The sequence below is a fragment of the Falco cherrug genome, chromosome 1, assembly GCF_023634085.1.
Source record: "Falco cherrug isolate bFalChe1 chromosome 1, bFalChe1.pri, whole genome shotgun sequence".
Classification (NCBI taxonomy): Eukaryota; Metazoa; Chordata; class Aves; order Falconiformes; family Falconidae; genus Falco; species Falco cherrug.
In genome coordinates this window covers 48665412-48682561 of record NC_073697.1, presented here as the reverse complement: position 1 = coordinate 48682561, position 17150 = coordinate 48665412, and the positions used below count along the sequence as shown (strand labels likewise).

At 40.3% G+C, this 17150-nt stretch overlaps 1 protein-coding gene across 6 annotated transcripts in view; it reads right to left on the bottom strand.

The window, feature by feature from the left end:
• Positions 1-6339: 6339 nt before the first annotated feature.
• Positions 6340-17150, bottom strand: part of HTT (huntingtin) — an 87658-nt gene continuing 76847 nt past the window's right edge. For 5 of the 6 annotated variants that reach the window (XM_055726227.1, XM_055726284.1, XM_055726544.1 and 2 more), the window contains 7 exons: positions 16058-16248; positions 15349-15463; positions 14925-15138; positions 14677-14782; positions 13164-13326; positions 12327-12487; positions 6340-11376 (listed from right to left, as the gene is read on the bottom strand). In XM_055726227.1, coding sequence (XP_055582202.1) covers positions 11163-11376; positions 12327-12487; positions 13164-13326; positions 14677-14782; positions 14925-15138; positions 15349-15463; positions 16058-16248 — 1164 coding nt within the window. In that variant the 3' untranslated portion in view covers positions 6340-11162. Of the gene's footprint in view, positions 11377-12326; positions 12488-13163; positions 13327-14676; positions 14783-14923; positions 15139-15348; positions 15464-16057; positions 16249-17150 lie in introns of those variants that run through there. The other variant, XM_055726339.1, reaches the window with a different exon arrangement.

The window sequence follows — 17150 nt, the reverse complement described above, 5'->3', positions numbered from 1 at the left end:
TCGTCTAGTTCCCTTCTGAAGCTGTCTAAACCTTTAGCATCCAAACATCCACAGTTTTGGCTAGTTCTTCAGCTTAACTACTTCCTAAGTGGAAACACACCACCTTTTGCTTGCTTTCAGCATGGCTCCCCCTAACATCCCATCATATTTCCTTTCAGACTCACAAACATTGTCCTAGATGCTGGTTGCAGCTGCCCTGTCTGAGCATGCAGCTGAACCTGGTGAGGGACGTAAAGGACAAGAATGGCTTCTAGAAGTATACGAGCAGCAAAAGGCAAGGAAAAACGTGGGCTCACTGTTCAGTGAGGTGAGGGACCTGGTGACAAAGGACACTGAAAAGGCTGTGGCGTTCCATGCCCTCATCACTTCGGCCATCACTGGTAAAATGTGCTTCCAGGAATCCTGGTCCCAGCCATGGGAAGGTCTGGAGCAACAAAGGCTCGCCCTCAATGGAAGAGGATCAAATTGGGGAAGATTTAAACAAAATGGACGTGTACAAGTCCGCAGGATGTGATGGGATGCATTGATGGGTGCTGAGGGAACTGGCTGATGTCACCGAGAGGCTGTGGCCATCAGGGAAGGTTCCTTAGGGCTGGAAGCAAGTATCACTTGTCTTCAAGGAGGATGATCTGGGGAACTACAGGCTTAGCCCTACCATCCCTGGGAAGGTGATGGAGCAAATAATTCGGGAAATCATTTCCAAACATATTAAGGACAAGAAGGTGATTGGCAGTAATCAGTATGGATTTAGGACAGGGTAACCATACCTCGGCCAAGCCGAGAGCTTTCCTTGATGAAATGACCGGGTCAGTGGATGAAGCGAGGGAAGTGCAACCTGTTCATTTGGATTTTAGCTTGAGACACTGTTCCCCATAACAGCCTCACAAACTGATCAGGTGTCGGCCGGGTAAGCGGACAGTGCCAAGGTGCACTGGAAGCTACTGGCTAAACTGTTGGGCTCAGTGGAATGAGGTGGATTGCAGTTGCTCAGGGAACAACCTGAGGTTAATCCTGTGCCCAGTATTGCTCAACGTCTTCATAAAAGACCTGGATTATGGGGCACAGCACACCTCAGCAAGTTTGCAAAGGGTGCAAAACTCGGAAGGGTAGCTGATGCACCAGATTGGTGTGCTGCCATCCAGCAGGACCTCAACAGGCTGGAGAAGTGGGTCAGCAGGTACCTCCTGAAGTCCAGCAAACGGAAGTGGAAGTTGTGCACCTGAGGAGGAATAATCCCATGCACCAGTATGTGCTGGGGCTGACTGGCTGGAAAGCAGTTTTGCAGAAAAAGACCTGGAGGACCAATGAAACACAAGTCAGCAACCTGCTCTAATCGACCCACACGCCGCCACCAGGGAAGAGCAGAGAGACAGCACCGCACGGATAATGCGGTTCTCAGGGCTGTACTCAGCCCCAGTATGACTGTATGTACATAGGGCTGAGATATAAAAGCTCAAGGATTGGACAAGATCAAATCATACCACAAAAATAAAGAAATTATCCCTTTCCCAAAAAGCATTTTGGGAGGCAGCTATCATCATCCTAGTAAAACCTTTTTCCTAATTTCCCTGACAGTGGGACTGCTAAGCACTAGCCAACAGTTAAATATTTAGGAATAAGCTGTGCAATACCAGGTTTTTACAATTGATCTCCAGTCAAGTTGGTTTTGTTTTTGGTTTTGGGTGTTGCGGGTTCCCTCCCCCGCCCCCCCCCCCCCCCAAAAAAAAAAATCATATATCAAGAGGTCAGTTTATAAAACCAGAAACAACCAGTGTCTGATAAATCTTGAAGTTACGTATGTTGAACTCCGGTCCATCACAGTTGTATAGCTTAAAAATAACATATTTTCAGAGAAGTAACTTTCTGGAATGATAGAGGAACAAAATAATGCAAGAATATTACCTGTGGAAATTGAAAACATCAGGTTGTCACTAGAGAAAAATGTAGAAGTATGAGGAGGTGCAACTGTAACTAGAGAAAGCAGAATTTTTTTTACTTTTTTGATTGTCAGAAGAAGAAAAAAACCCCTCACTTGCCTTCCTCAGCTAGATGAAAGGCACCAGTATATAAAGAAAAAAGATAGTTCTGGCTGACTTTGGAGTAGTAATTTACAGGGAAAATGGTAGTTCAAAGAACAAATGAAGCATTTATTCTTTTTATAATCGAATATAAAGGAACACTCAACTTAAAATCTAATTATAAGAGTAAAAACCACTACTAAAGCAGTTTCAAGTTCTGCAACCTTCCTTCATCTTGCCATCACAGCTCGCTAAAAATGCATTTCCCTTCTTTGTTGCTCTGTAAACACATATGGTGCCAGAGAAAACTAAACGCAAAAGCTGGAAGCAAACTAGAACAACGCTCTCAAACCTTTAACAAGAGGCAGGAAACATTTTCAGGCATAATGTGGCGAAGTGGACACAGCCATTCAAGATGAAGAATAAAAAGATAATGCTTCCTATCATTGCTTTGTCCCTGGGCTGTACCTTGCAGCCACATTATATGAAGCCATTCCCTGCCCCCTCCTCAGCTCCAAGGCTCTCGGCCCCTTTCTCAGTAGCTGCTAGCCCAGCTCTGTCCTACAATGTCCCTGAAAGCGTCATAGGTGCCTCTCTGTCCTTGCATGCACCACAGCTATTTGGCCTCAGGGAAGAAGATACCACCTTCAAGGTCTACAGACTGCCTTACCACATACACGCACACAAAGGCCGTACAAAGTAACGATACGCAACACACGGCGATGAACCGTCTAAATGCTTGGGGTTGGAATTATTTTTTTATTTTCTTTTTTTAATAAACATGAATACTTTCCCCTGTCCATAACTGGCCATCAGAAGACAAAAAGGTCAGTTTATAAAACTTATACATAGCATATACCGGGCTGCTGCACAGAATCCTATTGTTGATTCCTGCATCATGTCCCAGAGCTTTAGAGCAGAAAAGCACAAGATTAACATAAAAACCCAACCCAACCCAAACCAACAAAAAAAAAAAAAGCACGTCAGACAACTCTCATCTCTACCTCTTTCTGGGTCATCCTAAAATGTCAACTCTTGATCATTTTGTTTTGAAGAATGCTCACCTTCTGTGACAGGTTTCAAAGCTCTTTTCAAACTATGTCATTTTGGGGTACATTCTTGTTTATGGCACTCAGCTTCTGAAGTTACTCTCCCTACACGAGATTTTATAGCCAGTAAAGCATGACTGAGTACACATGAAGTAAAAAACTTGCTCTCCTGTTCTGAGACTTTTTTTTCATGTAATCAAGCTGTAGGGAACAATGCAGTTTAATCATCATTAATTTGGGATTGGCATTTCTGTTTCATCTAGAGTTAACACAGTCAAACAGAACAAAAGCAGCATATACAAAGAAGAGCTAGCTCTCACTAAGCTGTTAATAATTAATAACCACTTTGATGATATTTAACCCATCAGCAAAAATGCAAAAGAGGAGGCACTATAAATCTCACTGCAACAAACCAAATTCCTCATACTTTCACCAGTACATATGGTTTAGCAATCTTTCCAAGTGCAACATAACTCAACATGACTTCTATCAACACTCCATCATCATCACTAGATTCACCATTAATTTCAAAGGTGTAGCATGCAGTTTGGCTTTTTATGGATCTAAGAAACATAGATTTCCTTAATCCAGTCATCTGAGACAACTCAACTTGAATCAGGCTGAGTTTGCTATGTTTTTCCCACGCAGGGATACTCTCAAACCCTACAGTAGGCCAGTGGCAGAACTGGAAAACTAAGCTGTCAGTGTAATACACGCCTCTGTTTTACCATTGATAATGTAACTTGGTCCCAGATATGGTTTTCTGAAACAGCAGGTTCCTCTCACTTTTACTGTTAGTGCTGCCGGCAGGTTTCCCAGCTGCCAAATTATGTTTCCCACATTTTTAAATATTATCAGATCACACTGCAATGGAAACAGGTATTATCTACGAATTCACAGTTAAGTAACTGTCGTATATAAACATGTTGCTTAGGTGAGCATAGGTAGAACCACAAAAGCGGTGAAGAAGCAAAAGTTCAGAAAGAAATGTCATTTGTGAAAGCATTTGATTTTGCTGCTGACGAAGATAAACATCTGAACAGTTGTCTTAGATTACTACACTAAGTATTAAAAAGTTGCAGATGATTCAGTCCCCTTCTTAAGATTCTTCAGGACCCACAATTCGTTCACAAACCCCAGTTACCTTGGATCACAGCCTCATCTTCTGTTACTTGGTCAGGTGCCAATCTATCGATGACACACAACTTCTATTTTAAAGCATTAGCCAGGTGAAATATTTATTCTAGTGGTCAGGGCAGAGGGAAGGCAGCAGGAGAAACAGGAACGAGCTTAAGCCACATTGGCAAGAGATGTAACGATCAGATGCCTCAAAAGCACTTAAAAATACCTCCCAGCTCTCCGGTATCCAGTGTTCGTTTAAAAGACTGTTGGTTTGAAGCAGTTACGAAGGCAAAGAAAAATGAGTATGAACAAAGTATAATTACAAAAATATCTGCCTAAACTTGCCTGAAACAAAAGTTAAAAGATGAATTGTGTTATTTTCATGGATGTTAAATCAAATGCCAAGATGGTATTTGAAATGTCAACGTTAACAAAACAAACCAAGAAAAGAAAAGTTAAGTTAGCAAGCTTTACGTTTGCATTTCCATTAGACGACAAGACAGCTACTTCAATCCTAGAGCCACTTGAACAGCAAGATAGGGATGAGAACACACTTAGTGCTTCTTGCTCATGGGGAGAAAGGTATAGAAAATACAATAACATCCCCAAATAAGAGTAAGTTCAGGGAACAGTGACTTGAGGTTTCGTAGTGCATGTAATTCAAGATGAGCTAGATCAGGGAAAACATATTATTTAAATGGTCTGACTTAATCTGGCTCACAACTGTAGGCATCTGGGGCATGGTCAAACCCAGCCCTCAGGGATGCATTTTGCTTGGAGCCCAAACGCTGCAGCCTAGCTGAAAGAACTCCAAAATGTAAATAATGAGGTAAAACAATCAGGTTACACTTGATCAGAATCTACCCATGACATTTGCAGTTTGAAGGATATGAAAACAGCACCTGGGGTGAAAATTACTCTGCCATACTTGGATGTATATGCCATGGGAAAGAACAGAAACAAAATTAAGGCAGAATTATGCCTGCAATAGAAAAGCAGGAGGTTTGGCTCAGAAGGTACCATTCATATATAAACTGCATAAACATTTTCATGTTCCTACTTCCAACTTATTTAACAAACCAACTTCCAAATCTTTTCATCTCTTCAAACAGTTATACCGTTAATTATACCCTATGTTTTGTGTAATTCTACAAGCAATCAAAGCTTTTTGTCTTGTAACTGGGGTGGAGCCAAGCCAATTCCAAAGTGACGGCTGCAAGACTCTGACTGAAAAGAAGAAACAAAACCATACCGATATGGGACAGGAGAGAGTGGGGAAAAGTCAGAAAATTATAGCAAGTTAAAAAGTTCTAGTCTTCTAAGTGCAACACTTCATCTCCCTGTGCCTGACAATTTGTCTTTAAACTTCCCAAAACTTAACTGGGTATTCTTCTCTGACAAAAAGATTAAGACTTTTTTATTCTAACAAGTCTTCAACTCTAAAGACAGTACGGCTCTGTTCCTTGGCTCCATGGCTAAAATAAAAGATGGAAAGAGTGGCTGATCATTTGCTACTACCACTGACAAGGAAAAACAAGATGTAAAAAAATTATTTTGACTGAGAATGAAACCAGCACGTGCTTTCTACATTAAGCTACTACTTTAAAGCTTATGCCAGAACTTCCAGAGAACAGCCGAGTGCTGCAAAATTAATCAAAACAAGATGTCTCTGAGCAGTTGAGTACTGCAAGAGATCCTCCAGTGTTCAGCAGCAGGACCACCCAGAAATTTCTTTTAAGATGCAAGCCTAACCGTTGGGAAACCAAACTTAGGCAAGTTAAACCCATTGCTTCTACTGTGTAACATTATCCGCCCTCCCAAGGACTGCTGCAGATAAATACACCCTCATTCACAAATACAGCTGTACGCTTAAATTTTTGCTTTTTCTAATCTCATCTAGAATCACAGAGAAGTTTTGGCAAGCGGGAATATTAGATACAATTAAAAGCACAACTGTGATACTTCTCTTGTTAACTCCAAATAGCACTGATTGGGAAGCATACCTACATTTGCAGAAAGTTCAAGTGTTCTTGCATATTTTTAAAATACTTCATATTTGGTAGTTGCTGAAAAGAGGAGATACCACGGAAACAAAAAACTATAGCAAGAATGCATCAAGACCTTTTTTAAAATAACCAGAGAAAAATCACTTACAGTAATAGTTGTATTTTATTTTCTCTTAGCTTCAATGTGCAGTATTTTCAGCATATTTTTTTTTTTAAAAAACTTAAACATACATCTAAAATTATATGCTTTCCTTTTCCCTTGAGTACAATTGCTTTTGGGGTTGGGGCTCCAAGCTTTTGCTCATCATTGCCCTCAAACTATACAAGACAACACCACAGGCTGCGTTACCTTATCCTTTGTCAGGCTGATCCAACTTGATGGTATGCACACACACACTGATGGGAATGATAAGCTCACACAAAATGCACGTGACAAAAAGCAGCGCATGCTTCACAAATGCTCTGCAGCATTTATACCCAGTTAACTTGAATACGGCTAAAACTTGACATACGATAGAAGCTCTCCTGGGTATGACTGTGGGATTCTCAAGATTTTCAATGGATACTTTAAGGTAGCATGCACAGAGTTCACCTGAAATCTCAGTATTAGGTAAAATAAGCATATTGGACTTCCCCAAAATTTTGCTACATTGCTTATCTAGTTCTTACAGCAGCTTGCTCTCACTTCCACTTCAAAATAATCAAACTACCTAAAACCTACCAAAGTACTTCGCTCTCTTGTAACTTTCATCAATTGTATCCTTATAACCAAAACTGTTTTAAAAGAGCAAAGCACCTGCCATTGTCGTTTAGTTGGGATTGTACACGGTCAAAGTCTGCTTTATGCCATGAATGTACTTGAATCAGTTCCCACGTTTCCCCCACCCCATCCCTTTGAACCATCAGGTAAGATCCTGAATGACCAAATTTTAATTAAAATCTTATTGCTATATTTATTGCTCATTATACCCTAAAATTTATTTTGTTTAGGAAGCATAAATGCTTAGCCATGACAGCTCCACAAAATCTTAAGACAAACCAGGTCTGCTGCTCTTGGAGAACTGTCTTTGCAGTGTTTTTGACACAACCTCCTTATCTGCTATGTGAAGTTAACAGCCGTTAAAAAAGGAGAACAACGAGACAGAATGCTCCTAAGGCAAATCTACTAAACGTCAACAAATTATTTTTAACCCAAAAGGTTCCACTTGTTCCCCACCTTGTTTGATCTAAATCTGTTCATTCATTACTCAGTGCTTTAGGAATGTTGGTGGTCGTTAAGAAACAAGCAACTGTCTCGGTGCTGAGGAGACATTCCTACCAAAGCCAAAGTAATACACAATCATTTACTAGATGCTTTAGGCAAGAAATGACATCTGAGTATACACTCTAGAGAAGACTTAAACTCACATTCAATTTCGACTGGCAAAAACCATAAACAGTAGAAGATAATACTTTGAATCCCACAAGTAAAAACTGGTCTACAATGGGTTGTAGTTTCCAGCTCCTCACTCTTGCACACAGTGCAAGGGAGAGGGCATGCTGAAATGAAATACAATCCAACTTTATTTAATGGGCCAGTGGGTAGCTAGCCCAAAAACTATTTATAAAAAGTTGGCTAGCATACGGTGTTCTCAAAGGAGGGCCACATTACAGATTTCGTAAAGTAGTCCTTTGACAACCGAATTGCAGATAAAAGTTTTAAACATGAATCTGTCTTAAGTATGCTCCCAATCATGCCGTACCTCTAATCTCGTAAGGTTGTAAAGAAGCCAGTTCCACTGCAAAGCACATGAAATAAACCGCTTGCTTTGGTTAGCCAGGACACCAAATGTAAGTCTTAAGTTCAAAAACATTTCAACCCTGTTCTCAATGAAAAACTTAAGTCTGATTTTCAGAATTAGCTTTCTGTCTGCAGCAAGCTAAAAATGATCCGTAATATAAAATTTTGCCTTAAGTCAATCTCAAGGGACAAGTGATTTATTTTTTTTTGCTTTAAATCCAACATTGGTACTTCTCAGTAGCCATTGTTTTGTTGTATTGTCCCCACTGCACACCTCTTGGCTCTTGTCACTAGAAGCAGGCAGGAGTGATTTTAAATATGATTTCACTCCCAAAGAAGTGAGGGTAGGGAAAGCATGTCTAGGAAGTAGAAAGGAAGGCATTCTGCAGGTGATACATTAGATTTCAAGCACTACCAGTGTGCGTTTCCACACCAGAAACACCCTGAAGTTACATTCCCTTCAGGTAACTGAGGATTCCCTAAGAGGAGTTGCCCTTCTTTATAGACACTTTGGACATGTTTCAGGAGGTATACTACGACAAATCTCCAAGAGAGGTTAAAACAGATGGAGTTATCACTACCAGTGAATCTGTGTGAGGTTAGACCTAATGCATCAGCTCTAAAGTTTGACTTGAAGTGGGCAATGCAAGTATTTGCTTGAAGGCCAGCAACAGGCATTTGAGGAATGGGAGTCCGTCACACCTGAGGTTTTTCAACCAGCCACGCTGACTGCTTGATTCAATGTATTCCTCCACTGGTTGGAAAGTTTCTACGACAAGTGCCGAATTGGTTTGGAAAGTTTTATAAAGGGTCTAGCTCCTGTTATCCCAAGGTCAAGTAACCAGCTATTCTGTGTTAATCATGAGGAGCTTAAAATAATGAAGAATGTAACAGTTTGTAACACAACATATACTGTTATATGGTGAGAATATGACTAACCTGATGCTTAAAAAATATATTAAAATCTATTTTAAATTTTGGAAAATAGCTTACAAAAATATCTTCACTTAAACTATATATCATACAAAAACTGACTGGTGTGTGGGCTTACAGTACAAAATGATTACTGGTGGTTACAAAAGGGAAGAGTGATCTATACTACCCCTTAATGAAGAAACAGGGTATTATATCTCACTGCCTTGAATTAGTCTCTTAGCAGAATTAAGATAATTTCCAATATAACTCAAAAAACTTTGAAAGTATCTATTTTATTAAACCTTTCCCTGAACTCCTGGTCAGTTTCTTTTAAAAATCACCACAGTGCTGTGGCCAAAGAAAGAAGAGTAACCCAACTAAGGGCAGAAATAACTGCTCTAGATAGTAAGATCTGTAGAGAGCTAAATACAGCAACTCTGCAGTTGTTTCAACTGCCCATACCACCAGTTTCCTCTATCAGTTTCTAAAAGGAAGTGACACCAGTGGACAATTCCTTTGTAAGCAATTTATGGGCAGAAGCAACAATTTTTGGTCTAGATTGGAATTAGTTTAAATACATGGGTTTAATAAATACAAATATACACATCTGTATACATTAAATGTTGTCACATGTGTATAATTTCAACATATACATTATATACAGAAATACATACAGTACATGCTCCTCCTGACAACACTATCTCATTTTTCCAAGTGTCACCACAAGGTGTGATAAGAAAATGAAGAGAGCTTAAATATAGGACGTAACTGAGAACAAAGGTATAATTTCTCTATAATTAAAGAATTAGAACAAACGGAACTAACGAGAAATGCTGCGCTAGATTTCCCCATGTAACGTGTAGGAATCAATGGGGCTCCCTGGGTGGCAAGTCAAAGCTAAATCTGGCCCTGTGTGGTGTCCTGAAACTTGTAGATATTTGTGCTGTGTTTGTGTCTAAAGCATTATGTATACAACAGGTAATGAAAGAGGTTGTGTAACCGAACACCTTAGCCAGTCCCTAAGTAGACCACAGCAGCCTTCCGATTCTTAACTGCTAGCGTGAATTTCTGCACATGAGAGTGGGTTGAATCCAGATGACTCCGCGGTCTCAGTTAGGAAAGGTCAAATGGTTACCGACTGCTGGGGAGCTTGCACCATTTTGTCTCTTAAAATGCCGTGCAGCAAATAAGAGCAGTTTCTTAAGTATACAAAAGGCTGATCCAGAGTAACTAGTCCTCTCTTTTACCATTACGTCTCAAAATAAAGGAATTCAAAAGAACCTACAGTAAGTGGATCACAAGAATGCCTCCTCAGTGCAGCGTCTCCAGACAAATTAATCGACTTCCAGTTTTAAAGCACTTTAAGAAAAAGTGAGATGCAAATAAGATGTAATCTGTACAGTAAGATGGATTTCCAAAAGGAACATGAATTCAAGCACAAGAAAAACAAAAAGTGAGGACAATACAGATGTCAAGACATTCAGTAGCATGGCTTCTGTTCATCTCAAATTACAGCACAGCTCATGCACCACACATCTTACAATTTTACATACTGTACATGATATAGAAATATTTAAGTTAAAATTTCTTTTACTGATATACTGTACTGAAATTTTAAATCCTGAGAAGAAAAAAGAAAAATGTGTGGTTACGTATGTGCACTATATCGCCAGTATCACCAACACATACACCACAGGATATCGGAAAGTCCAGAGAGGAATTACATGCTGGAAGTGTAAATCATGAAAGCCATTTTCTCTTTTCTTTGTTTGGGAGAGACATCAGGAAACAATTTATATTCTGTACTACACAACAGTATATACAGGTACATAAAACTGTTAAGTTTTCTAATGACTGCAGCTTGCAATAACAGTCTTTCTGTCAGCATCTTACCAGCTGCACCACAGTGGCTTCAGCTGAACATCAGGAAGAAGAGTAATACCAGTTACCCTGCATGTAGTACTTGCTTGTATTTTACAGTTAGTGTGTCCCAGGTTAGTCCCAAACACCACTTGAAAAACGTGAGTGGAAAGAAGTATGTCAACATGTGCCTGGTGTCAACAACAACAACATCACCAAGAACAAGAACTACACTAGACTTTTCAGGTGATTTCCAGTGCTGCAGAGCACTTGTCCATGCATTCTGGAAGTAAAACTGACAGGTCCATATTTACCACAACAGCAGCCCCAGATACTTTCTTGGTCTTGCATTCCCCGTAATTCGTATCAGATTCCAACACTAGTCATGCAGTTCCATTACACGTCAGGACTTTCAACATGCTGTGACCTTGTGGACATTTTGCAAACAAGCTAGTAAGCGATGATATGGGGTTCCGGGAGATGCTACCACCTCAAACACTGACTGAAAGGCCCTCCGATCTAATTCTTCATCTATCTGATGTCGGTAGAAGTCTATGGCCACCAAACAGAAGATGTTAACATCCACTTGCTCTGATTTTCCCATTCTGCTGATAATATGTGGAAGACTGAGATCTAAGTTAAGGTCATAATAGGACAGAAGTTGCTCATCTTTTGGTATAGCACTTAAAACACTGTTATCCAGTAAAATGGCATATTTTTGAGTTCACCAACAACGTCATGTAGTAATTGGACTACTACAAAAATCCTGTTTTGTCATTAACTTCAAGTAATTTCTTATTCCCAGAAATACATTTTAATCCAGCAGGAATCTTCTTTATCCACTGGAGGTAACAGTGGAATCAGCACCACAGACACAACTCCTGACAGCCAAAGAGCACTGCTGAGATTAACAGTCATTAGCAAGTTTCAAACATGACATACAGCCACTTCTTTGCCTCGTCATGAAATGCAACAGTTATTTTTCTGTTTCTTTGGAGGTTTTTGTTTGTTTGTTTTTAAATAAACCCAGCACTGATACCACCAGTATCTTTTGGCTCTTCCAAATTACTTGGCTGATGTCATTCCACTGCCAGAGCTCACTATTACTGCAGTGCATCTCCAGGGAGAACACTCACAAAACATGTTTGTATGCAGAGGATAATTTTCTTTGAGTTTGGTGTTTGGTGGATTTTTTTTAATTAATATATTTTATCTTGCAGAAGGAATATAGAACAACGCTTTCAAAGGTCATTGCAAAGCTATCTAGTGAAGCTTTTAAGAAGTCCTTCAAAGTAAGGACTTACTTGCCCAATCATTTTGCATAGTCACAAAGAACAGACCTTAAAACAGTACTTTTAGATAACTTTGTTCTCATAATTTGGTTATAAGATTTCCCAGCCCCCCCCCCCCAAACCTGAAGCATCAATGGCACAAAGTGATATATGCCACTAACTGCAGCAAATTTGCCATTTGTTGCATGCTAAACTTGTACACTTATCCTTCAAGGCTATCAATGTGCATTTTGGAATCGCTGTATTTACCCAGAAATGGCACACATTCAGTCTTTGTAGGATACATTGCTGAAATCCATTGACTGGTGGAAGCACTGACAAAAAAACAGGAAAGACTCCACATTGCCATTGCCACAGGCGTTCTTTGTGTGAAATTAGAGAGAGACAGCATCACCCAATCACGGACCATTGAGGACTGTCCGGTGCTATGCAGTGTCTGGAATACCTGCAAAATATTTTAAAGAGGAATAAAGACATAGCAGATGGATACGGGAAGAGTGTAGTTTCTCTTGTAAAGGTTCTCTCCAGCTACAAAGCTCTGAGGTTCACGGATCAGATTCCTGGAGGCAATCCCAATGAACACAAAGCTTAGAAAAAAAGAGAATTTGCAGAAGACACAGCCAGGATCCAACTTGACTCGTGACATCTGACAAACTGAGGCAAGTACAGAAAGGCAAGGCTTTTCTGGTGTCTCTGTTTTTATAGATCGAATGGGGTGTGCACATGCACTCTAAAGCAATTCATGAGTCCAAGTAAGCCAAACAAGAGTCCACAGGGGCTTGACTGTAGAGTTTTATAAAGCCAGATGACCTGGGCTGGCTCCTCCAGACCCAAAGAGTCCGAGTACCAGGATCACAACTATGAATTGTGTCTTTTTTTTGCCAGTATCAGCGATTGAACTGTACTGCTGTGAGCTTTGCCTTCTGGGTGACAGGTGATTCTAGCCTTCCATGTTGCCCAGAACACAAAGCCTACAGCAGCATAGCTCAATCACTGCAACTGGTTTGTTAGATCTAACAAAATTGATCTTTGCCCCTCTGATTGAGCCGTCGGTTATTTAGAAATCTTCTGAAACTTCGAACAAAAAAACCACCAACAAACCAAAACCATATGAACACTACCTTATAAACTACCGTTGCCATGAATTGTGGGTAGGGCTGCTGATTGGATAAAAATTCTCCAATAACTTTATTCATTACATCTTGTGGGGGGAAAAAATCATCAAGGAACTGTGGAAGGATCCGAGCCACTACTCTAGCTTCAAAGGGAAATCCTTTCCTGATCCTGAAAAAGAATAAAAAAACCCAAATTTTATAATCAAATTCCAGCAAATATCTAGTTCTCTTCCAATTTAATTGGCAATAGAAAGTATGCTTTCATCTCTAGATAGGCAAAAGAGTCTTCAACACTGAGGAATCCAAGTCTTTATGTAATTTTACTCCAACAGTCTATCCAAAGAGGCCTATCAAAGCTATTAAAAGTCGTTACAGGTGTCATGTCCTGTCTCCCTCAACTTTTTTTTTTAATACTCAACATATTTTGAAGCTTTGCAATGACATCAGAGACAAGACTTAATAATAGGAATGCTGAAAAAAAACATATAGAAGAATTAAAGACAGGGAGATCACTACTCCTAGTTATCAGAGAAAAGACCATTTTATAAGCAGAACGCTTATTTCCATTATTAACAAGACCAAGACTGACCAATATATTCAACAGGAAAAACAAGTTGCACTGCACTATACAGAGGGGAAAAGATATTCCAACTTAAAGACAATTTGACTTAAGTAACACTAATTGGAAAGTCTTCCTAATAAAGGCTGCATCTATTGATGTGTAAAGATCAGGTTATTGTCTCGCGATTATTCCCTTATTCCCTACAAAAGTTATTTTCCGCTTGTAGTATTCGTATTTGTTTTGCTAACTCTTAGAAGTGATATTTTCAAAAGCACTCAAGCACTGCTCTAGTTCAGTTCTCACTGAGTGCAGAAGTGAAACCCTCATCCGGTTTTAGAGAAAACCCGCTGAACACTTCAAAAAATGTAACCCATTATCCCACAAACTACTACGCAAAGTCTAACATGCTACGCTCACTTAAGACAGCTTGAGATTGTCAGATCAAAACACGGGTTTTGAAATGTTTCCATTAAATGAGTTCCATGTGAATACAGAATTTTTACTGTACCCTTCCACTGCAATTACTTAACAGCCTTGAAAGAGCAACATTTGGGTGGGGGAAGGGAAAAAAGGTTTTAAACTCTTGGGGTGGTTTGAAAGATTATTTCCTGTAAACAGGATTTATATCCCTGATTATGCAGAAGACATCCTGAAAAGCACTTAAGAGTCTGACCTGAAGGGAGCTGGAAATACATTTGTAAAGTCTTACGGTTTGTGCAACACACAGTATCAGCTAGGACATGTCTGTTTTCCATTTACATTCCTGTACACTTGTGCTGCCTTCAGCAATTCCATCAGTGTTACTGCATTTACTAGAAGTATCAATTTTAAGCAAAGGTAAGCAGAGAAATGTCATTGATTAAATATTAGAACTGTCGAAAAGAGAGGAAGTGACCACACAGTGCCAAATGGAATAATTTCCCTTCCAGTGCCCCATAACATGCTTTATTCTCTTACCTATCAAAAAGGACAGATACTCGTTCCATAGCTACAATCACAGATTCACTGTCAGGAGCAGCTGGATTTGCATCTGTGGTACGACTGGGGCTGATTTTTTCCTTTCCTAAACCAAAATAACATTGTAAGTTTACTGCAAACGCTACAAAAGACCTTCTTCTCCTCGGTAACAAAAACAAATAAAGGAAATTAGCCCTGTTAGTAAGCTCATCTCTCACCACATCAGAAATGTATATTAAAAAAAATACCTGTGTACATGCAAGTCAGCATTAATCCAAGTGCTGCCATTGCTCTGTGGGGGCTCTGCACATTCACTCTGTCAACACTCAGTTTAACTAGCGATTCACTGTCCAGCCTAGAAAGCTGCTCTGAAAGAAGGAGTCGTTCTAATCCTCTCAGGACACAATGATAAATAATGGATGGCGTCGATTCATCACTTCCAGACACCATGACTCCACACATCTGAAAAAGAAAAAAAGCCAACTATCTGTTTTTGAGGTATTTAGGTCATCTTCTATCACCACACCACTGCAGCCAGCATGGAACTGCATCAGGTATTAAGGAAACTAAACACAAAAGCACACCTACACCACAGTAATAAAGGTGTTTAAGATAGCTATGTGGTGATCCCAATTCACATGACCACCTGTGATTACAGGCATCATAACATACCTGTATAATTCCTGCAGAGAATTCAGGCCCTACATCAAGTGGGTAATTCTCGATCAAATAGAAAGCAGCTGCGCACATTACCAAGATGTGCTGTTGGTTATGGATATTCACACAACTGTAAATAAGCAAAACCACTAGTGGTCACTTAAATCAAACTTGTCTAAGTCACAAACAGAGACAGTATGAACAATCCTTAGAAACACTACATATTTCTTCACGTGACATTTATGCAGTTTTAAAAATCACACGGAGTATCACCAAGACTCCATAAGAGAGCACTGGTTATCATGGTAATTTCAGTGCAACACAAGAAATTTATCAGCAATATAATTACAAGTTACCATTGCCCAATTTGTTTAAGAGAAATAAGCTTCATTACTGATCCTGCAAGTCTTACTCAAAGAGTATGCCTTTTGACAGAAAAGCAAGGTTTAAGGAACACAATTTACCAGAGAGACAAAGCCTGAGCTATCAAACAGTTTTCCCACCCTCAAATATCTTTTTTCTTCTGTAAACGAAATGTAAAATCGGCTGGTATTTTCAATGACAATGACAAAACCTGCTTGATACAACAGCCTGCTCTAAACTGTACTGACAACTGCAAAGCATAAAGAGCCCTTCTGATCACACATAAGCATGCAACAGTTCCAACAGGTGAGGGGCGGGGGGGGGGGGGGGGGGGGGGGGGGCAGGGAAGTACGGGTCTTACTGTGCTACTGCTCTCAAATTGGAGAGCAGATACTCGCTGATAATCGGAATGAGTTGCTTTGCTGTCTCATCAAGCAAGTCACACTCAAGTATATAAAGGATTCCATGCAGAGCTCCAATCCGACTTGGCATATGGGTGCTTCTGAGGGTTGATTCCAGCAGTCGACTTACTGGCTCAGCCACAGCTTTATCCTAACACATCCAACAAGAGTATTCATTAGAAGTCAACACTGCCTCAAACCTGGTGAGTCCTTGTCATTTGGAAATACTTGCAACAAATTAAGTAGCAGAAAATATGGCGTGAACCAGAGCCTGGCTTAAAACTACTTCAAATCAAGTGTCAGGAGATTAATGTAATCAGATAAGAGATGACTTGCAGATTAACTAGTAAATTCATGCTACTTTTGTTTTACCTGTACAAAGTACTCATGATTTAAAGTCAAAGAATCAAGGTAAGCATTAGTTCAATAAATAATATATGCTATCAAGAATCCTCTACATCTAAGAATTGGATAGTTTGAATTTTCTGGCCTTCCAGCTAACCACAAAGGATGCTTCAATCTGAAACTGACTGGTAGATGCCTACAGTATACACCCAAAAGAATATGACGGCATCCACTCAAGTCAGTACGGTGTTCCATTTGTTTGTTCTCCGAGACCACAGGCGCTCAGACCTACACATATTTCTCTCCACCACTCCCATAATCTGGATAAGGGGATTCAGTGTGCCCTCCAAGTCTGCAGGCAACACCAATCTGTGGGGAGTGCTGATCTGCTGGAGGGCAGGAGACGCCGCAGAGGGAGCTGGGCAGGCTGAACTGATGGGCCCAGACCAACTGTATGAGGTCCAACAAGGCTCGGTGCTGGGTCCTGCACTGTGGTCACAACAACCACACACAGCGCTGCAGGCTCGGGGAACAGTGGCTGGAAAGCTGCCTGATGGAAAAAGACCTGGCGGTGTTTGCCAACAGCCAGATGAACATGAACCAGCAGTGCGCCCAGGGAGCCAAGAAGGCCAACAGCATCCTGGCTTGTGTCAGAAACGGTGTGGCCAGCAGGACCAGGGCAGTGACCATCCCCCTGCACTGGGCACT